The sequence below is a fragment of the Rhinopithecus bieti genome, unplaced genomic scaffold, assembly GCF_001698545.2.
Source record: "Rhinopithecus bieti isolate Rb0 unplaced genomic scaffold, ASM169854v2 scaffold_14229, whole genome shotgun sequence".
NCBI classification, from domain to species: domain Eukaryota; kingdom Metazoa; phylum Chordata; class Mammalia; order Primates; family Cercopithecidae; genus Rhinopithecus; species Rhinopithecus bieti.
The window spans coordinates 2,075,036-2,097,672 of record NW_016807978.1 but is presented as its reverse complement, the minus strand read 5'-3'; the positions used below and the strand labels follow the sequence as shown (position 1 = coordinate 2,097,672).

At 44.3% G+C, this 22,637-nt stretch overlaps 1 protein-coding gene across 1 annotated transcript in view; it reads left to right on the top strand.

The window, feature by feature from the left end:
• KIAA2012 (KIAA2012 ortholog) overlaps positions 1-22,637 on the top strand; it is a 140,673-nt gene that overhangs the window by 74,631 nt on the left and 43,405 nt on the right. The window contains exon 14 of the mRNA XM_017884416.1: positions 14,267-14,404. Coding sequence (XP_017739905.1) covers positions 14,267-14,404 — 138 coding nt within the window. The remainder of the gene's footprint in view (positions 1-14,266; positions 14,405-22,637) is intronic.

Sequence of the window (22,637 nt, the reverse complement as noted above, 5' to 3'; positions counted from 1 at the left end):
AAGACCAGCCTGGCCAACATGGTGAAACCCAGTTTCTACTAAAAATACAAAAATTAGCTGGGTATGGTGGCACACCTCTGTAATCCCAGCTACTCGGGAGGCTGAGGCAGGAGAATCACTTGAACGCAGGAGATGGAGGTTGCAGTGAGCCAAGATCACACCATTGCACTCCAGCCTAGGCGACAGAGCAAGACTCCGTCTCAAAAAAAAAAAAAGAAAGAAAGAGGGGCTCAACCATGTCTAATTAAATCCTAGGCTGAATTATTAACTTTGCAGTCAGAAGAAGGAACACCAGAGCGAGGGGTCTTAAACTTTCATCCCTGTTTCCCCTGTGAGGCTGTGGAAAGTTAGCTCGCTGAGAAGCCCATGCGCCTGCCTCCTTTGTGAAACAGCGGGGTGGCTCCCACCAGGAGCGACTTGTCCAAGTTGCAGTAGTCCCAGTTCCTTTAGAAGCAGCCCTGGAAAGAAAGGGCATCTGAGGAGAAGTCTAGGGAGCCCCACCAGCCCCAAACACAGAGAAAACAGGGTGGGAGGGAGGTAGGGGTGTCTTCCTGGCCTCCTGCACCCCCGCTTACTTCTCGAGGCTAATGGCCTCTTATTAGATTAATCACTGACTTTAGTTTTAACTACTTCCCCAGCCTACTCCATGGCAATGACTAATTTCATGTTTATTATAAAGCATCTGGAACGCATTCAGGACAAATTTCTGTCCAGCTGATTTCAGTTCCCTACATTGATGGGCCACTGGCAATCCAGGGGATTCTTTCCCCTGTGGCCTTTCCCACCCTGAAGCAGAGGACATCACAATACTGATCTTAGCAGCACCGTTCCTTTCCATCAGTTCCCCCACTGACTCCCCCTTCCCTCCCTTCCTTGGGATCTGACCCTATTAGGGGTTCAGTCACATGAAAGACTTGTACTTTCATCACAGTGCTAGCTGAGAGAGGGGAAGACTTGCCAAAGGTGGATATTCTAGTATTACCACCCTCTAATGAGAAGTCGCAGGCCTAGATTTAGAAAACAATCTCTGGCGTGTGGGTTGGGGAGAAAGCCACAGGGTGCTCTGCAGAGGCTGGGGTGACAGCGTTCCCTGGGCTGGAGGCTTCTGCAGAGGCCCTACCGCTGCGATGTGGGAGCCTTCACCTTGGCTCCTCGGAGGCTGTCCGCACTGTAATGGGAGCAGAAAGGGTTAGGCTCCTTCCTCCAACACACGATGAGGATGGCAAATGGTGGGAATGGCTCCCAAGGCACCTTTTCCACACCTGACCTGAGGAGCGGGGCCTTGGCAGCGAATCCATCAAAAGAAATGAGAGTAGCAACTGATATCAGCAAGTTCCTAGGAGTTAGAAGAGGGGGTGAGGTGGTGGGGGCGGGGGTAAGAAAACTACAAGGGGAAATGTGGAGATGAAAAGAGAGCAATGAAAAAAGAAAAAGGAGACAAGCAGACATGTTTCAACTCCAAGCTCCCATTTCCTCTTTCAAATGAACTGCTTCCCCACTGTGAACAGAATCAAGTATTTATGAAGGCATTTTTTGCATATTAATAGCTGCATATGGAGCATCGCCAGAGCTGCAGTCCTAAAGGTACGGTGCCCTTTTTTAATGCAGGTCTTTCAAACTCCTCACAGAATTTGGTATTCTCCTTTAGATTTATTTTCATTTCTGCCTCGTGGCTCCTCCTAAGGCCCTTCATTTGATTAAGGGAAATTAGTTCCTGGGATACTTTCAGAGACAGAGTATTGCTCTTACCTCGGTGGGCCGCTGACATCAATCGCTGGAGAAGCTTTTCCTCTCCCCCAAGGCCTCTCTGTGTAGAGGCCGCAGGTTGAGTTAGGTGACCGGCACCTAAAAAGAGTATTAAAATTACAAATGAAAATTTCAGGAGGAAATATTAACATAGCTAGACAGTGGCAGGAGAAAGTAAAACTAGAAAAAAAAGTAAAATAATTTCATTAACTTTACCATCTATACTCAGTAAAGATTACCTGCAATTTTAAAAGAAAATCATTGAGAACCATGATAAAAATAAGCAAAAGACAGAAACAATTCATATCCAAAAAGGAGTGACAGAAAATAAATATGAAAAAAGTCATTCATCTTGATTAACAATTTAAATGTATATTGAGGCAAACTGTAAGTACCATCTTATATCTGAGATTTGTGCCTTCTCTTACTCTTTTTAAATGGTAACACCCAGGGCTACCAGGGTTTTAAAACTGGTATACTTATACACTTCTGGTGGAACACAGTCTTGATTCAATCCCTTCGTAAAGCAAAATGGCAATATAACTCATGAAACATGAAAAATATGAAATATCCATTGATTATGTATTTCTGACTTCTGGGAATTTATCCTAAGGAAATAATTCAACAGAAAAAAAAAAGTCAGTGAAGATGTCCATTGCAGCATTATCTATAACAGAAAATCTGGAAACAGTCTAAGAGTGTAACATCAGAGAAATGATTTTGGGGAGATTTAGAATCTTGTAGCCTCCAGTCGCATGACTCCTAAACCATAATTTCTAATTTTGTGGCTAATTTGTTTGTCCTGCGAAGGCAGTCTGGTTCACAGGTAGGAAGGGGGTTTGTTTTGGGAAAGGGCTGTTATCATCTTTGTTTCAAAGCTAAACTATAAACTAAGTTCCTGCCAAAGTTAGTTCCGCCTACACCAGGAATGAGCAAGGACAACCTGGAAGTTAGAATCAAGATGGAAATTCTCTTGCCTCAGCCTCCCAAGTAACTGGGATTATAAAATCATGCCACCACTCCCGGCTCATTTTTTTTGTATTTTGGTAAAGATGAGGCTTCACCGTGTTGCCCAGGCTGGTCTCAAACTCCGGAGCTCAGGCAATCCACCTGCCTTGGCCTCCCAAAGTGCTAGGATTACAGGCGTGAGCCACCGTGCCTGGCCTGATTTAACATTTTAAAAGTGGAAATCAAAATAAGTCCACTATGGCTGCAACTATATAAAAAAAAAAAAAAGTGTCTGTTCGGAAAAGACTTGCAAATAATGCATGAAAAAAGTTCAGTCATTCTAACTTGAAACCGAGGTGGATTCTGTTACTTGTTTTCCTAGGTTTTTTTTTTTTTTTTTTTTTTTTTTTCATTGTTTTGCCTTTTTCTAAATTCTCCCTATAAGAAGAAAAGATGGATCATGAGGAGAGCTGGTTTTATTCAAGTCTAGCATAAAATAATCTCAGACTCAGAGTATGCAAGTATTCAGCAAGCTGAACAGGGGTCAACACCATAGCAGCATTATTTTTTAGCTAATTATCATTGGTTTAAAATATTTAACATTAATCAGGTTTTTATTAGTTTATTGAATAGAGTCATCAGCATTCTCCTTTTAAGGATCTCGATCCCTTTTGCCATTTTATCTCTCTAACTCTAGACTTTGGGGACAATGAATTCATCTTTCTGAAAATTGGAATTCAGGGCATAAAACTCTCATCCATCCAGATCCATCTGCGTAAGCTTGGGAAAAGCGGGGCGCTGAGCCCACTTGTTCATAGAGCTGCCAGGGCAGAGGTTGTCAGTAAAGAGTATCAAAGCACAAGCTCAAACCTTAATTAGATTTCCCAAAAATGATTGCATCTCTTTGTTTAAAATAAGAAAGAAAGCATCTCACCAGTTTTCACATTGTCACTTTTCTCCTTTTGTTTAAACTATTTGCAGGCTAGGGAGAACAAACATCCTTTCTCACATGCCTTATCTTGGGTTTTGTTGTATTGCTTTGTGGGGCGTAGAACTTTGGTGGTATCCTAAAAATCCTGTTAAATTGGTGTTGTATCCCTTTTTTCACTTCTGTTTCAACTTATACTATCTCTTGAGTTCAGGTTTCATAAGTTTACAACAGTATAAATTCATATTTGATCTTATGTGTCCTAAGTTTATCTCTTTTGGATTTCAAAGAGTAGCCTATAATTCTAGCACACTAGGATTTGGTTTGAATAAACCTGTGTTTACCCCCATCTGTTTCCTTGGTGGTTTCACAGATGGTGTTCATATCCCCATCAGCTCTCCTCTTTCAGGACCAAAAACAACAAGCATACACACACAAAAAAAAGATAAAACACTTGTAGACACACTATGTTTTGTACAAGGGTACAAAGGTAACCTTTTATTTCGTGTCCTTCTAAGCCATACCCTACCCTGCCTTCTGTTTAAGGCTGTTGTCTGCCTTTGTATCCCTTGTGTCTGGCACAGTTCCTGGTACATGGGAGCCACTCAAAAATAAATCAACAGGCCGGGCACGGTGGCTCACGCCTGTAATCCCAGCACTTTGGGAGGCCGAGGTGGACGGATCACTTGAAATCAGGAGTTCGAAACTTAGCCAGGGCAACAAAGTGAGATTCTCTCTCTCTCTCTCTATTTATATTTGTGTGTGTGTGTATATATGTATGTATGTATAGTTTTATATATATGTAACTAAATCTGTCATTGACATTAAGATCCAAATTCTGAATGAAAAAGCCCATCTCCTCTACATAGAATTCCGAGATTGCACTTGATTTATTTTCAGTGATAATTAGATGGAAGTTCAACTGATCTTTCCCCCACAACTCACACAGTCTCTGGGCATTTCCTGCTATTGGTCATTATGATTTGGTTTTTCCTTCTCTGGAAAAGCTTTGGGTCATGTGCAGACTTGTGGATGTCACTAGGCATCCTTCTTGGAGATCTCTCTGAGGCTGACAAGTAAGATTGGTCTCCACACCAATGCCTAAGAGAATTCGCTTTCTGCATTTCCCCATCAAGAAAAGTGCTCTTGACTCCCTACCCTGCCTTTGTTTCTTGTTTCTAAAGTCAGCTCTCTTTTCCAAGACACTGCAACAGCTCACCTAGTTCCATGCCTGTGCTCACTCTCCCTTCTCTCTCTCTCTCTCCCCCCACCCCGCCCTCTGGTTTTGTAAATAGCTTTGGTTGTGGAACTTGATTCAAAGGCTTTTGAAGATCTAAGCAAACTTCATCTTCTGGTTCAGCCTTACCCACAGGATTACTTTGTCTGCCCCAAAATGCCCTAGACAATTTAAGGCTAATTTCCTGAGAGGGGTTTGTTTTTAATTACAAAATGAGGGCTTTTATTTGTTGAATTTTCACTGCAACTATCATTTATTCCAATAAGTCTGTATTAATTGATGTCTTGGCTGCTAGTGCACACAATATCTGCATAGTTAATTTGTTTTCCTTTTTTCTTTGTATTATGAAAAATTTCAAACATATGTAAAAGTAGACACAATAGTATGATGAACCTCCAGATACCTATTGCAAGCTTTAACAATTATCTCCCCATTCTCTTGAGAGGGTCTTTTTTTTTTTGAGACAGAGTCTCACTCTGTTGCCCGGGCTGGAGTGCAGTGGCACAATCTCGGCTCACTGTGACCTCTACCTCCAGGGTGCAAGTGATTCTCCTGCCTCAGCCTCCCGAGTAGCTGGGATTACAGGTGCCCGTCACCATGCCAGGTAAAATTTTGTAGTTTTAGTAGAGACGGGGTTTCGCCATGTTGACCAGGCTGGATTTGAACTCCTAATCTCAGGTGATCCACGCACCTTAGCCTCCCAAAGTGCTGGGATTACAGGCTTCAGCCACCCGCCTGGCCAAGAGGGTCTTTTAAATGGTAAAACAGCCAATGTTTTTGAGTTTTACTACGCACAGGGTTTAGGATTATCTCATCCTTACAACATCTTCATGTAGTTGGTATAGTTATTATCCCTGTTTGCAGACAAGGAAATAGATATCAGGACTAATAGGACCCCTTTCACACATGAACTGCACTTTCAAAGAGGCCTAGTCATTTGGAAATCCAATAAAGCTGCATTTAAATCCCAACTTCTAGGCCAGGAGCGGTGGCTCACATCCATAATCCCAGCACTTTGGGAGGCCAAGGCTGGAGAATTACTTGAGCCCAGGAGTTTGAGACCAGCCTGGGCAACAAAGTGAGACCCCGTCTCTATAAAAAATTAGCAGACAGGTGCGGCGGCTCACACTTGTAATCCTGGCACTTTGGGAGGCCAAGGTGGGCAAATCACAAGGTGAGGAGTTCAAGAGCAGCCTGGCTAATATGGTGAAACCCTGTCTCTACTAAAAATACAAAAAATTAGCCAGGCGTGGTGGCACTCGCCTGTAGTCCCAGCTACTCGGGAGCCTGAGGCAGAAGAATCTCTTGAACCTGGGAGGCGGAGGTTGCAATGAGCTAAGATTATGCCACTGCATTCCAGCCTGGGCGACAGAGTGAGGCTCCATCTAAAAAAACAACAAAAAAAGCCAGGTGTGGTGGTGCATATCTGTAGTCCCAGCTACTCAGGAGGCTGAGGCAGGAGGACTGCTCGAGCCTGGGAGGTCAAGGCTGCAATGAGCCATGATCACACGACCGCACTCCAGTCTGAGTGACAGAGTGAGACTCTGTCTCAAAAATGAATAAAATAAAATAAATCCTAACTTCTTCCTTACAGGCTGTGTGGCTTTAGGCAGGCTATTTAACCTCTCTGAGGCAGAGTTTCCTCATAGGGTAATAATATTTCCCTCATGGGGTCATGACGAGGATGAGATGAAACATATGGAAAGGGATTTGCACAATGCTTGGCAATAGGCAACCCCCAATACATTATAATCATTACTGTTGTACTCCCCTGTCCCTTGCCTTGAAAGTCATTATAAAACAGAACTTGGAGCTTGTATACAATCTAAGGGTTTAGACATGGAAAAGGAGAAGCTTGAAAAGCAGGAATAATTTAAAGGAGGACAATGAGTCAATCTACCAATTGTTCCTTCCTTACCCATCCCCAACCCCCAATTCAAGCATCCCTCTCTCTGCCTCCCAAATATCCTCTATGCCTTCTGGAGTGTTCACTGTGTTTCACTGCTTAAATTTCTAACTATTAGAGATTATTTTGGGTTCCTCATATCTCGTTGTGAAAGTTTCTTAATTGCTTCCCCCTGTACCTAAGGGAGCACAGCTGAAGGCCTGTGGGCAGAGAGGAGGCAGGGAATCTGGGGGCCAGGAGCACTGTGTCGGCAGGGCCCCACACAGCACAGGGCTGCAGAGGAAAATTTAGAGGTTGGAGGACAGAAGAGCCCAGTGGAGGGGAAGGGGTCAGGAAAGTGTGGGGACTCAGGAAAGAAAAAGAAAGGACATTTTTCTTTCTCTTCTTCCAGCCTCCTGCTGTCATGCATGACCAGGACTTCTTCAACTCCATAGTCCGGCTGAATCTGGGTTAGATAAACTTTTATGGGAGAGTCTGGGAATCAAAACACCATATTTTTTTTCCTAGTAAAATCGACTCATTTAAAATGACCTTTTCACAGTGGAATCAGTTTGCAAGTTGAGATTCCCTGTCTGTCGGTTGTCAGATTGGAAAAGTCCCACCAGACCCAACAAAACGAGGAAGTCACACAGTTTTGAGTTCAAGTTTTGAGTTGGAAGGAGCTGAGGAGTTGTTCAGATTTCCCACCTTTCACCTCTCGACCTCCCATCTCCCAGTCTAAAATAGAATGTGTCCTCTCTCAAACACAGGCACAGTTCCGGCCTGAATGCAGCTAGCCACCCCTCACAGAAAAGCTGGCTTCTACCTCCCCTGGGGCAGAAGAGATCACTATTTTGGCTTGAAATTTTTCTCCTCCAGTTCCTAAGCCAGATAAACAGTGATTCTGTTGTATCAACAAAGCACATAATAATGTCGAAGACGGTAGCAGTTAGAACTCACAGATAAGGTTTACTTATAGTAGAAGCTCTGGAATGAAAGTGTCCAGAGTTTCGTTCAGAATTCCCTGGAAGAGAACAATGAGCTTAGCCCCATTTTCTAGGAAGGGAAGCTGAGGTACAGAAAGAGGAATGGCTTAGCCAAAGTCATGAAATGAGCCCCTCATGGAAGCGAAAACTGGAGGTTGCCATGTTTCTCTTTCAAGGCTCATGTTTGCTAGCTGTTCGGCTAATTTGCTAAACACTCAGGAGGATGTCAAATCTCCTTCTGTAAAGTTGAGGACATTAAAAAATAGATGAAGACCAAAATTCCTGACAGGAGGAGAATAAGAAAGCTCTTCTTTGGTTACCAAACTGTGTCTCCACCGTGCCTACTTGTGGAGCCCTCACAAAACGGCTCACTCAGCCCATTTCACCAGCACCAAATTGCCTGTAGAATGTAAAAAGTGGGCCCAGACCTCACATGGCCAAGAAGAGCAGGATGAACCCAGGACTGCTGGGCACATTTGTGTGGGGTGGAAGCCCGCTGTGGCTCTGGGGTTCTGCTGCTCTTCAGAAAGAGGCTATGCGGCCAGGCTGGGTTGCTGAGCTGAGATCCCAGGTGTCCATCTGACCTCCTGCATACTGGAGGCCTCCTCCCTTCCAGCCAGGGAAACCTAGACAGAGACAGAACCTCAGAGTGAGGACTTTAGGGATGGCCAGGGTGGTTGGCCTTGCCACAGACAGGGTGCCCTCCAAGTCAGCCTGAGGTTGACAGTATATATAACGCCTGGCCCACTCGGATCCCCTCCCCAAGCAGCCCCATCTCAGGGAGCCCAGGGAGTCCCAGGCACACTCAGCCCCACCTCTGGCCCCATTCCCGCTGCCCGCTTTTAGGTCCGTAGGCTGTCATGGGCAAGGAACAACAGGACCCGGGAAGACCAAACACGGGGAAAGTTGCCAGGCCCTTCGCGCCTGCAGGAAGGGTCCCTTCCAGGATTTGGTTCCCCTACCCTAGGAGGGGATGGGAAGACAGGAAAGCTCAGAATCCCAGCCCTCCTTCTCCCTTAGCCCCAGTGACTAAATCTCTCAGATCTCTCCATGCCCCGGGACTCAGAGCCACCAAGGGGAGTCGAAGGACAGACTATCAGCCAACGAGGGGAGCCCGGGGTCAGAGGAGGGACTGACTCTTCCTTTTGTTTACTCACAGGAGGCAACAAATGCCCTGTGTGCACAGAGGTTTGATGTGGCAACTTGAGAGACCACCTAAGTGTTTCAGCAAAGGCTCCCCCGACCCGCTCTTCAAGCATTAAGATAATGGTGGGGTGTGTTCCCCAGCATATTTCAGATCTTGGTTACAAAGGCCCTCCTTTTTTCTGTTTTCTTCCTCCAGCTCAGCTTGCCCACAGGTTCCTGGAGCCTCTTGGCAGCCTGTTCTCCGGCAGAATGAAGTTGTGAGCTGCGTGGGAGGGAGTTAGACAGCGAGAGTGTTGCAGCCTCCTTAATGAGGGACAATCACTCTTCTTGGAGCCATTAAGCTGCATCTACAAAGATGGGGAACCCCAATTAGAAAGGAGTGGGAGAAGTAATGAGGAGGGCCCGAGGGACACCTACAGGACAGATCCTTATCTCTGGTGGCTCTGTGGGACCCAGGGTAGAGACGCAGCCACTTGGGTTTAGAATTTCATCTCCTTCTTAAGGTTAGACTTCCCAAAGTCTGTTTGGAGAGCCAACCCATGGTAGTGACTATTTAAAATATACCAGTTGAAAGGAAGAGGAAAAATTACTGGGGAGAAGGGTTTCTCCCTGGGTCTATAGTTCAGATATTATAATCCAAGAGTAAGAAAGGAAACAATAAGATGTGTCTGTAATTTTAATGGATGTTCTCTTTAAGTTTTGCCATATTGTATATGTGTGTAAGTCTAGATATTTGTACGCAACCAATAGCGCTCTCTTTTTTCTGTGATAGCTCAACTGAATCATATTGTGTTTACAGCAAGATAATAATCCTGGATTTTCCATGGCTCACTCTGTCAGAGTATAAGATTAGCTCTTGAATCCATTAACAGTCATCTCCTTTTAAATGTCAGATAACTTTTTAAATGCCAAGTACTTACGCAATGCCTTCTGTGCAATTCAAATCAGCTTCACCAAATTAACTCGTTAATCTTTATTGTTTCATTTACTAAAGAGAAAGGCTTCCAGGTGTTTTTAGCAGAACATAAAAATACTAAAGTATTTGCAGTACAATATAGGTGAAGGGATGGCTTCTGTTTCTCTGTTAAACATTTCACCATTCCATCAGTTTTTTTGGTTTGTTTGTTTGTTTGGTGTGGGTTTTTTGGTTTTATTTTGTTTTTAAGACAGTCTTGCTCTGTGGCCCAGGATGGAGTGCAGTGGTACGATCTCAGCTCACGACAACCTCTGCCTCCCACGTTTAAGCAATTCTCATGCCTCAGCCTCCCAAGTAGCTGGGACCACAGGCATGCACCACCATGCCTGGCTAATTTTTGTATTTTTAGTAGAAATGGGTTGTGCTGTGTTGACCAGGCTGGTCTTGAACTGCTGGCCTCAAGCAATCCATCCACCTCAGCCTCCCAAAGTCCTGGGATTACAGGCATAAGCCACCGTGCTTATCCATTCCATTAGTTTTTAAATCATCTCCACCATAGTATTCACATAAAAAAAAAAAAAAACCTTCCGGCATCTCTGCTTTCTTCAGTTTCCCCATTTTCCTTCCCTTCCATTTAACCTTGTGTTTTCTTCGCCCTCCTATACCTTTAAAGACCTTGACTCCTGATCACTGTTTATTCTTCTGTCTTTGCTCTCAACATACCATAGAGCTGCAAGTGTCAGTTTTGATTGCTCTGCCACTCGGAAAACAGAAGGGTGCCTTGCAGGGTCAGGGATGGAGCCCAGAAGGCTGGGACAGACAGGCCTAGAAATCAAGAATTCCCCTTTCCTTTTAAAAGATTCTCTGCTTACCTCTAAATAATCATACCAAGGGCCAGGCGCAGTGGCTCACTCCTGTAATCCCAGAACTTTGAGAGGCCAAGGCGGGCGGATCACCTGAAGTCAGGAGTTTGAGACCAGCCTGGCCAACATGGCGAAACCTATTTCTACTAAAAATACAAAAATTAGCCAGGCATGGTGGCACACACCTGTAATTCCAGCTACTCAGGAGACTGAAGCAGGAGAATTGCTTGAATCAGGGAGGTGAAGGTTGCAGTGAGCCAAGATCGCACCACCGCACTCCAGCCTGGGTGACAGAGCAAGACTCTGTCTCAAAAAATAATAATAATAATTCAATAATTCAATAAATATATAATCAGACCACAGAGATACCAGCTACCCTGATTGCTAAAGACAGATTCATCCAGGGCTGGCTCCAGCTTGTCATCCAGCTCTCTGCTCAAATGTCAGCTCCTCAGAGCGGCCTCCTCTGACCACTCAAGCGAAGCGGCCACCCCCTTCCCATTACCCTCCCTCCTAGCACCACTGTGTTGTCTTCACAGACTAGTCACCACCTAAAGGCATCATCTTGCTTATGTGTGTGTTTGTTTGTCTGACACACAGTAGGCACTTGATAAATATCAGTTTAATGGATAAATGAAAAACCACCCAAGCACGTGACTTTCATTTTTATTTTTGTATTCGTTATTATTTATTTATTTATTTATTTTTAGAGACAGGGCTTCACTCTGTCGCCCAGGCTGGAGTGCAGTGGCATGATCACAGCTCACTGCAGCCTCAAACTCTTGGGCTCAAGCATCTTCCCACCTCAGACTTCTGAATAGCTGGGACTAGAGGCGCGTACCACCACACCCAGCTAATTTTCTTTACATTTTTTGTAAAGACAGGATCTCACTGTGTTTTCCAGGTTGGTCTCAAGCTCCTGAACTCAAGCAGTCCTCCTGCCTCAGCCTTCCAAAGTGATGGGATTACAGATATGAGCCACTGTGCCGGACCTAGCATGCGACTTTCTTTCCTGCTTTCAATTTTCTGACTTTTTTTTCTCACATCACTACCTCTTCTTTATATGTTTAATCGTTTTTTTCTCCCATCTCCCAAATCCTCTTTCACTATCATTCATTCGTTAGAACACTTGAACATAATGAGCAAAAACAGTACTTTTCATTCCAGTGGGTATAGAACCTTCACTGAAAACATTCCATCAAGCTAGAATTGATGGCCCCTGAACATTAGGGAGATGAGCCATATGGTCAGGAGAATTGTTTTATCGAAAGATTTATAGGTCAAGTGGCTTGGGGAGACTTTTCTCAAAGCCTCTCAACTCCCCACTCTTCAATCGGAGCCCCAAATAAGGAGTTAAAGTGATTTCAGCCATTGAAATTGGTCTTGACTATGCCTTTTGTTCTCCAGTCAAACACGAAATCTTCTCTTGGGGATAATGGAGAAATTTCCCTCAAATCATTATCATCTGATTTCTATTATTCAATCCAGTGATTCATGCATGATTGTGGAGGCTAGAAAGCTTGAAATGCTTTGTCTGAGTCTAGCTTGGACCAAATGCTTTCATGTGATTGAGAAATGGAGAGGGACTGTCTCACCCTGAAAAGCTAATCAGATATGTGACTGAGATGATAAAAAAAAAATTGGATGTGTGTTTATCCAGAAAAATATTTATCTCTAGCCACATTTCAGAGCAAAAGAAAAGGGTGTGGGTGTTCATTGGAATGATAACTGCTTGTGGGGACTCACCAATTGTTAATTCATCATTAATGTTTAAAAGTAATATAAATGTTATAGGAGAGAGAGTTTATGACTGCCCAGAGAGATGGCCATCTGAGAGTCTCCTAGAAAATATGGAAATTATCAAATCTACTCTCAGGGTGATCTCACGGCATATTAATGTATGTGACCCCAGCAAATTGGTCCCAAAAATAATAAATAACTTTTCTCTTTGGAAATGAGGAACCAGTGCTCCCTAGAGGACTGTCTTCTGGAGGTCAACACATACTTCCTGTAAAGGTATCTTCATTGCTCCCTCCTCCTTTGAATTGAGGTGGGCCATAACCTGTTAGTTACTCTTTTGTTCAGCAAATATGTATCAAGTGTGTGTTCATTTCCAGACCCTGTGCCAGAAACTGCCGGGACAATGGGAATGGAAGAGCCATGGTTCCTGCCTTCAGGGGGCTTCCAGTCTAGAGGAGGAGGAGAGATGGCTGCACAAGCCTGAGCAATCATTGTGGGCAATGGCAGGAGGTGCTCATGCTCTGGGTGGTCACAGGGACATAGGGAAGCCAGACTTGAAAGACGAAGAAGAATCAGAAGAAGGGGAGAGGGAAGGACACGTGCAAAGGTCTTGCTCCGGGAGCTCAAGGGCCGGTGTCCCTGTGGCCCTCTGCACCTGCTATTCCCATAGCGAAGTAACCACTTCATGCAGATAGACCCTAGAACCTTCCTTCACCATCTTCAGAGCTTGCCCTGTCATTGCTTTTTCATGGGACTTCCCTTGACTCCCTGCTTAAAATTGCAGCCTCCACTTCCATCCCCAGCTATTCCCTCAGCCCACTTTGTGTTTTATTTTTCTCCCTATCACAAACCACCTTCAGATGTATTTATGTTCCACTTCCTTGTGAATTCTGTCTTCCCTTTCAGTGGAATGGATATGCACTCTTCATGAGGGTGGAGACTTTCATCCCTTTGGGCACTGCCCTATCTGCTCTGTCTGGCATAGAAAAGACACCCAATAAATATTTGTTGTATGACCTAATGAAGCAGGAGTGATCATCTAGGGCCAGGCAGGAAGGGCTTATAAACCTTGTAAGCCAGTTGGCCTTCATCTTGAGGACAATGGCCTTTGAAGGTTTCAAGCAGAGAAGTGATATGATCCAGTATGCATCTTGGAAGGAGCACCCAGGTTGCAATGTGGGGCATGGGCTGGAGTGCAACTTCAGATCCAACTGTGTAGTGTCCTGAAACGTGACACCCTTTGCATGGCCCAGAAGTTTGGAGAGCCCCCGGGGCCTCCCAGACTCCTCTGTTAGCTCATTCTTCCTTCTCTCTCTGCTACATTTGTTCAAATCAGTCTTCCTAACATATCAAATTCATTTTTATCATCTTGGAAATAAACTAGAATCTTGCTATAACCATATTTGCTGCAAAGCAGATTTGATAACCATTCATGGAAGCTATGTAAGTATCAAAAATATCTCATTAAAAAGGAGCCTTCAACAGATGGTAATTTTAGCTCTGCCATATAGCAGCGAATGGCTTTGGGCAAGTTGCTTAACCTCCCAGAGCCTCCTGGTTTCCTGTCTGTATAATGGGAGTAACAGTACCTGCCTTACAAGGTTGTTGTGAAGGTTAAATAAAATAATTAAAGACCTGGGACCTAGGAAGGTCCCTTTTTCCACTTCCATAGGTACTAATAAATAAACACTCTTGGGCTGTTTTCCATCTATAGGGTCCTCTGTCTCTTCAACAGTAAAAATAGGTGTTGCGTATTATTGTTTCAATGATTTTAAAAATTGCCTTCTGTAAATATTCGGGGATTTGGACTAGCTCTTGTGGCATTGTATATCATTCATATGAAAGTTTGAGCTTTCTGCTTCTCTTCACAGGGAGCCCAGCAGTCCTTGGAGGCAGCAGCTCAGAAGACAGAAGAGCCTCAAAGTTGTACAAATAAAGGGCTGATATGTTCAAACAGAAAAGAATTTTACACACGCAAGCTGCACATCGACATGACGCCGTTCCTGAAGGTGATCTCACACTGAGAAGACGAGAGGTTTTATAGACACAAACATAGGAATTCCAGTTAATACACTTCTGCATGGTGCAAAAACAGCTTCAGAAGTCCCTCAGAGCTCCTGCATTATCAGAAGGGACAGAAAATAGGCAGTTTGTAGCAGATGAAGAAAGAACAAATTAGGACAGTAATCACAGCCAGCCATCGGGGACAAGTCAGCCGGGTGTCTGGTTTGGATAGTGGGGGACAGGGAATAGAAAGGAGAAAGAGTAACTTTAAACCACCTCATAAAACAGTCAAATATAATTCATTTTATCTTGACAGTAGCTAAAATAATTGTTACTGTTTTACCACTGTCACTTGGTAGAGTTGATATTACTACTGTAGAGAAGACTGATTCTTGAGTTAACTATTTAGAAGTCAACTGCAAATTCCTTTCTGGATACCTGGCCTTGTTTTCTGTTCTCTAAGAGTTCATTGATCTCCCAAGCTCAGCTTCATTTCAAGTTAAGGGTTCTGAGGGTTTCTATAGTGAGGATGGCATTTGTCCATCTTTGCAACACTCCCTTCCACCCCAGCATCGAACACAGCGCCCGACACATGGAAGGTGCTCATTAAATGCTCCATGAATTGGCCCATCCTTTTCATCCCACACCCTCTGGTTTAGGGCCCCTTTCCTACCCATTCTTTGCCCTCCTCAGAGCTTACTGAACTGGAAATAACTAGCCATGGAGTCAAAGAAACTGACCAGGAACATAGCCAGGCCTAGCATGGAAGGATCTCAGATCCTTCATAGTACCCTGGAGAAAATATTCCAGGCCCTTGATAAGAAATGACTGAGAAAGACGGGAATGGGGCAGAAGAAACCAAATACTTGCCGAGTGTATGATGGTGGCTCTATCTAGTGCCATAGCCTGGTAGGGGTTTTGGAAGTCATGAGGGTCACCCTCCTAATTCTCTGGGCTGCCCCAATCCCAGTTCTACAAGGTGGGACTTTGATTAAGAGTCATGCATTTGTCCAAAATCTGTCTCTGTCCATGACCAGGCTCTGCTTTTCAGGGCTTCCTCTTAGATAGGCTCTTCCCCAGGGGTGGCAAGCTGGCCACCAGCTTCTATTTCCCAGGTCATTCCAGAACTGAATGTAAGCCAATGTGGGTCACTTATCCATACCCAAATGAAATGCCATTGGCTCATCCTGGAGCCACAGGGACTGAGAATGGGAAGAGAAAGTATGTCTGACAGAGGAAAATGGGGTACTGAAAACTATAAGAAGGAATTTCAGCTACTCAGGAGATTGAGGTTGGAGGATCACTTGAGTCCAGGAGTTCAAGGCTGTAGTGTGCTATGATTACACCCGTGAATAGCCACTGTACCCCAGCCTGGGCAACATAGTGAGATCCCATCTCTATAGGAAAAAAAACCTACAAGAGAGAAGAATGATTCTGGACCCCAAAAGAAAAGATATTTGCTACGAGTATTCAAAAAATATTGCCATGCTCCATGATTTATACTGTTGAAACTATCCCTTTTATTCTTAGCAACAGTTTAGTTCTTCACTTAGGGCTGAAAGAATTATGAATCGTACTTTCTGGGAGGAAATATCCCATCACAGTCACTATTCATTAACCAATATTTGAACACCAGCTATCTACTATGTGTTTGGCAGTTTCTGGGCATTTGCGATACATCAGTGAAAAAAACAGACCAATATCCCTGCCCTGCTCCAGGATAGTACAGGGAACAGACAACAGACCTAATACACAAGCAGAGCATGTAGCATGTTCAAAGGTGATAGCTGCTAAGGAAATGAGATAAGAAAGTGGCTCATACCTGTAATCCCAGCACTTTGGGAGGCTGAGGCGGGCAGATCATGAGGTCAGGAGATCGAGACCAGCCTGGCTAACACAGTGAAACCCCATCTCTACTAAAAATACAAAAAATTAGCCGGGCTTGGTGGCAGGTGCCTGTAGTCCCAGCTACTTGGGAGGCTGAGGCAGGAGAATGGTGTGAACCCGGGAGGCAGAACTTGCAGTGAGCTGAGATCCACCACTGCCCTCCAGCTTGGGTGATAGAGTGAAATTCCATCTCAAGAAAAAAAAAAAAGAAAAAAAAATATAGAGCATCTAATAATGCAGAATTCAAAGTGGGGAAATTTACAGTAATTGCTTGTATATTTAGTATCCACAATGCTTTTGTGTTACACTTTTTTTTTTTTTTTTTTTTGAGGCGGAGTCTCGCTCTGTCGCCCGGACTGGAGTGCAGTGGCCAGATCTCAGCTCACTGCAAGCTCCGCCTCCTGGGTTTACGCCATTCTCCTGCCTCAGCCTCCCAAATAGCTGGGACTACAGGCGCCCACCACCTCGCCCGGCTAGTTTTGTATTTTAGTAGAGACGGGGTTTCACCGTGTTAGCCAGGATGGTCTCGATCTCCTGACCTCGTGATCCGCCCGTCTCGGCCTCCCAAAGTGCTGGGATTACAGGCTTGAGCCACCGCGCCCGGCCCGTGTTACACTTTTTTGTCCAGCAATTTTGGCACAGTATTATAGAAGGAAAAGTGTTGTCATCTCTAAGGCCCACTTTCCTGTCCACCTCCCTCAAGACTCATGGAAATGGCAACTCAGCCTGCTTCCAAAGGACTCACAAAGTACACACTCGGTACACTTTCTGACTCCCAGGCCAGTCTTTGCCCCAAAGACCATGCCTTCTCTTGGCAATGTTCAGTGTTCACAACTCTCTTTAGATAGACCTTCTCCTTATGGATGTGGTAGCTCCCACGTTCTTAGGGATTGCCATGTAGTAAGACACAGTCTCAGGGTAGTACAGACAAAGATGATGAGTTCAAACAGAGAAGAGCACACAGGCTGTCTTCCACTCCTGGAGCTGTGTAGAAACCAACTCATCCTCTACATTCATTCATGTATCTCCTGCCTGTCCACAGGGTATGTCATTCATTTTTGCCTGGGGCATGTAGGAAGCATTGCACATTGCAGGGGATGAGGGTAGGTGATAAGAAAGGTCAAGGCAGAACAAGGGAATGGAAAGAGATAAAAATAATCACAATTGCTAACATTGCAGAGCACTTATTCTGTGGCTGGCTTTGTTCTAAATTGTATATGCATGCATTTACTTAATTCATAAAATGAATCTAAGTATGTAGAATTACTCCATTTTACAGATGAGAAAACTAAGGCATTGAGAGGCTAAGTAACTTACCGAATGTCACACAGTTGGTAAATGGCAGAAGCAAGATTTGGTCAGGCAGCCCAGTTCCAGTGCCTATGCTCAACCATCTGTTATAAAGCCTCACTGCAGCCCCCAGCTGAGACCTGTCCAATCAAAAACACTGCCTATCATGTTAGCTAAGCATCCAACACTCCTTCTAGAAAATTCCATTCCTGTGGACACATTCCATCTGCTCCAGGAAGATTTTCTGACCCCACAGGACTTTGCCCTTCCCTCCAGTCCCACCCAAGTTCCGTGAAGACAATATAAAGCTTTCTCTCCCACTGATCATTCGGTTCCCCTCAGCCAACATATTTTTATTTTTCTTTCTATATTTCTCACTCTGTCACCCACGCTGGAGTGCAGTGGCACAATCTCGGCTCACTGCAAGCTCTGCCTCCCGGGTTCACGCCATTCTCCTGCCTCAGCCTCCCGAGTAGCTGGGACTACAGGTGCACACCTCCACACCAGGCTAATTTTTTGTACTTTTTAGTAGAGACGGGGTTTCACCATGTTATCCAGGATGGTCTCGATCTCCTGACCTCATGATCCGCCTGCCTCGGCCTCCCAAAGTCCTGGGATTACAGGTGTGAGCCACCACGCCCGGCCCCCTCAGCCAACTTATTGAACACGCTCTGAGTATCAGACACTGTGATAGGCACTGAGGATACAGAGATGAATCATCTCTATCCTTGACCTTCCAAGGAGCCTAGAATCTAAGAGGAAGATAAACAATGAAACAGATAATAGCACAATGTTGTGGCAGAGGCAGGCTCATGTTACTACAGGAGAGCATTCATTCATTTTCCATGTATTGCATGTGAACTTCTCACATTTTAAGAACCTCTTTACAACACTGAAGGCAACACTATTAGCTGATTACACAGAATAATTTGTTTATATCAGGCTTTGATTTGAGGAAATATGATTGATCCAGAGTACATCTGGGTTCATTTAAAAATCGAACCATTTCACCATTTCAGACACAGTGGCACATGCCTGGAATCCCAGCTGCCTGGGAGGATGAGGCCGGAGGATCACTTGAGCCCAGGAGTTTGAGACCAGCCTGTTTTCTTTCTTTCTTTCTTTCTTTTTTTTTTTTTTTGTGAGACAGGGTTTCGCTCTTATAGCCCAGGCTGGAATGCAATGCCGCAATCTCAGCTCACTGCAACCTCCACCTCCTAGCTCAAGCGATTCTCCTGCATCAGCCTCCTGAGTAGCTGGGATTTCAAGCACCTACCACCATGCCCGGTTAATTTTTTGCATTTTTAGTAGGGACGGGGTTTCACCATGTTGACCAGGCTGGTCTCAAATTCCTGACCTTGGCTGGGCGGGGTGGCTCAAGCCTGTAATCCCAGCACTTTGGGAGGCTGAGACGGGCGGATCAAGAGGTCAGGAGATCGAGACCATCCTGGCTAACACGGTGAAACCCCGTCTCTACTAAAAAAAAAAAAAAAAAAAAAAAAAATTCAAATTCCTGACCTCAGGTGATCCCCCTGCCTCGGTCTCCCAAAGTACTGGGATTACAAGCATGAGCCACTGCACCCGGCCAAGACCAGCCTATTTTCTAAACCAAAAAAGAAAAAAAAAATTTTTTTGAACCATGTTTTAAAACCTTGATTGTGTTTTTTCAAAAGAAATGGTAATTGATGAATTAATAAGGATAGAGTTTTTTTTCAGAGACTTTTTAAATTATCAGGGTTAGGTCATGGTCGTAAGGAGGAAAATAGCAATAATGCCTATTAATGCTAGATATTGAATTGAATATCCTTATACTCCATGTTGATATCAAAGGATGTGTATGTTACACCCAGAACATCTGAAGAATGAGAAATAAGCTTCCACCTCGCAGTTCCCACACAGTTAGCACATAGTGCCCTCAAATGCAAGGTAGAGGAATTGGCCTGAACACGGACAAGAGCCAGCCGTGCCTGGAGTTAGAGCTGCCCCGCCTGTTTTGAGACCAGTCCCAAGCATTACTTATGTGGGCAAGTGTAGATGCATCCCACCAAGCAGAAGGGGGCTGCCCCTTAATCCTGTGGATTTCATATACAACAGGAAAATAATGCTTGGCTTGGGACATCGTTCAAAGATGGAGCAGGATGCCTTAGGAGATAAGTTCTGGTCTCCACAATCATTTAAACGTGCCTTGATGACCATTTGGCAGGAAAGTTGTAGAGGGATCACGAGCAGGTCTCAAGATTTAATGATTCCAGGACACTTGAATAATATTCCCAGGAAAAATATTTATGAGTGTGTTCTATTTCAAAAAGAAAAAAACCCAAATTAAGTGGAATATTATCAATATTAAAGTGTCAGACTAGTAGTTGGGAAGCCCTGGGTGGAGCCGGGGGGTACTTCTCTGACACTCTGATACTAAGTGACCTTGTGATGCTTCTCAGACTCCATTTTCTCTTTAATAAAACAGAGATAATAATACTGGGATCTGACCAGGCATGGTGGCTCCTGCCTGTAATCCCAGCACTTTGGGAGGCCAAGGTGGGCGGATCACCACCTCAGGTGGTTCGAGACCGGCCTGGCCAACATGGTGAAACCCCGTCTCTACTAAAAATACAAAAAATTAGCCGGGCATGTTAGCATGTGCCTGTAGTCCCAGCTTCTCGGGGGCTAAGATAGGAGAATCGCTTGAACCCGAGAGGCAGAGGTTGCAGTGAGACGAGATCGTACAACTGCACTCCAGCCTGGGCAACAAGAGCGAAAGTCTGTCTCAAAAAAATAATAATACTGGGAACTCCATACCTGCCTCTCAACAGTGAAGCAAGAATTACATGAACTAATAGTTTTGAAAGAATGTTCATATCTCTAAAGGACTCAATTCATAAGGGAGAAAGGAACACTCACTGATCCCTGCTAAGGGCCAGGCCCCTCACATATTGAGCCTTGTGTAATCTTCCCTTCACTCTTCCCAGTAATTGTGCTGATCCCCACTGTGCAGATGAGGAAACCAAGGCTCAGAGATGACCAGTCACATGGCTGGCAGCAGAGAGAGCTAGGATTCAAAGCCAAAAAACCCCACAGTATCAGAGATCTGTGAGGTCTGTCTGTTCTGTGCCTGTGTATCTAGTTGTACTTCTTTGTTCTAGCTGCAGAACCCAAGAAGGGAGCAGAGATTTGATAATATATATTCATCTTTTTTATCTTAATAACACAAGATACTTTATGATTTTCATAAATCATAAGGTCTTTAACGAAGACAACACAGGGGACTTCTCTGTTACACAAGAAAAGTTGTATTACCTTGAAACTGAAACTTTCTAATGAGATCCTGATTTTCTTCCATCACTAAGAAAGTATTGAAATTAGTCATTTATATTCATGTATCACATGGTATGTTACATGGAATTTCCAAATGTCTCTTCCTGGTTTAACCTTTTGAGAACTCTACAATTATTTATTATTACTCCCATTTCACAGATGTAGAAGCTGAGGTTCTACGATAGGGCATGCAGCAGGCTCAAGGCAGGCTGGAGGCCGCACTTCAGACTCCTGCAGCCCATGTTCTTCCATCCTCCCAGCAGCTCCCTAAGAAAACCTGCTGTGGTCCTAAAAGTAACATGCCCAGTAGGGGGCCATGCATGAGAGTGGAGGGCAGGACGGCTGGAAGGTTTTCTAAGGACAGATTACCTAAGATCACTTATGCAGCATCTGTCGGTTTCCAGTTGAAGAAACTGAGGCTCAGGGGTTAAGTAATTCCTACAGTCTGAAAGATACCAAGTGTAGGAGTTAGGACTTGAGTGCAGACAGCCTGACTGCAGGACCTATACTTCAGCCACCAGAGAAAGCGCCTCTCACATGTTGGTTTCAATGTTGTAGTTTGTGTTCACAAAGTGTTTGTGACTCTTCCTCTTCCCCCGGTCTTATAATACCACACTGCTGCCAGTGCTCTAAATACAGCTCAGTCTTATCACTGGTTTGCTTGAAATTCTTTACTGTGTCCCCATTGGCTCTCTGGTTAAATTCCAAGCATCAAAGATGTATTTATTTTACAAATAGAAAAATATAACATGTGCAATTTTTCTTAAACTCCAAACTGTAACATGCAAGATCTGGCCTGTGTCTAATTTACACTGTCCTCACACTGCCCCCGCACCAAACTATCCCCTAACCAGCGCATGCTGCTTCCTCTGCTTGGAATTGTTCTACCTTCCCTTCACTGCAAGATTTAGCACTGCGTCTGCCGGTAAACAACCTTCCCAGCCTAATTTAGCTTCACCTCCCATGAGGCCCTGCAGAAACCTGTCATAATCTGCCACAACATTTATCACGCTGCATTGCAAACTGACTTGTCATTTCCCCACAAGTCAGTGAGCGTCCTACGAATACATCTGTCATCTTTGTGCCCCCAGTGCCTCTCTCGGTACCTGGCACACAGCAGACTCTCAACAAACGTTCATTAGTTGAATGAACAGAGGAAGAGCAAACGACTTGGCCAGAATAACAGAACTGGGTTTTGAATTTGCAGTCCCTCCATTTGTTTTGCTCACTCACCAAGTATTATTACCTGCGTTTCTATCACTCTATTTTAATCATGCATTTGTAACTCAGACTAAAAGTGACATAACATTTTATTTAGGTTTAGTTTCTTTAATTCAAATTTTGAATCTGAAATATACTCAGAAGATTTTTTTTCAAATTTAAGTACAAAACAGTGTGCCTTCCAGCTGCTCAGCTCCCTTCCCTTGAAAAACCGAGGTTGCTAGTTTCCTGTGTCCCCTTCCTGGAATGTATAATGCATATATATAAGCAAATACGGATAGATACATACACAGATAGATATTATATGCAAATTTTAGCATATTATACACATTGTTCAGAGTCTTTTTGTTTGCTTGCTTGTTTATTTAGATAGAATCTCACTTTGCCATCCAGGCTGGAGTACAGTGACGCGATCTCGGCTCACTGCAACCTCCGCCTCCTGGGTTCAAGTGATTCTCCTGCCTCAGCCTCCCAAGTAGCTGGGACTACAGGCATGCACCACCACACCTGGCTAATTTTTGTATTTTT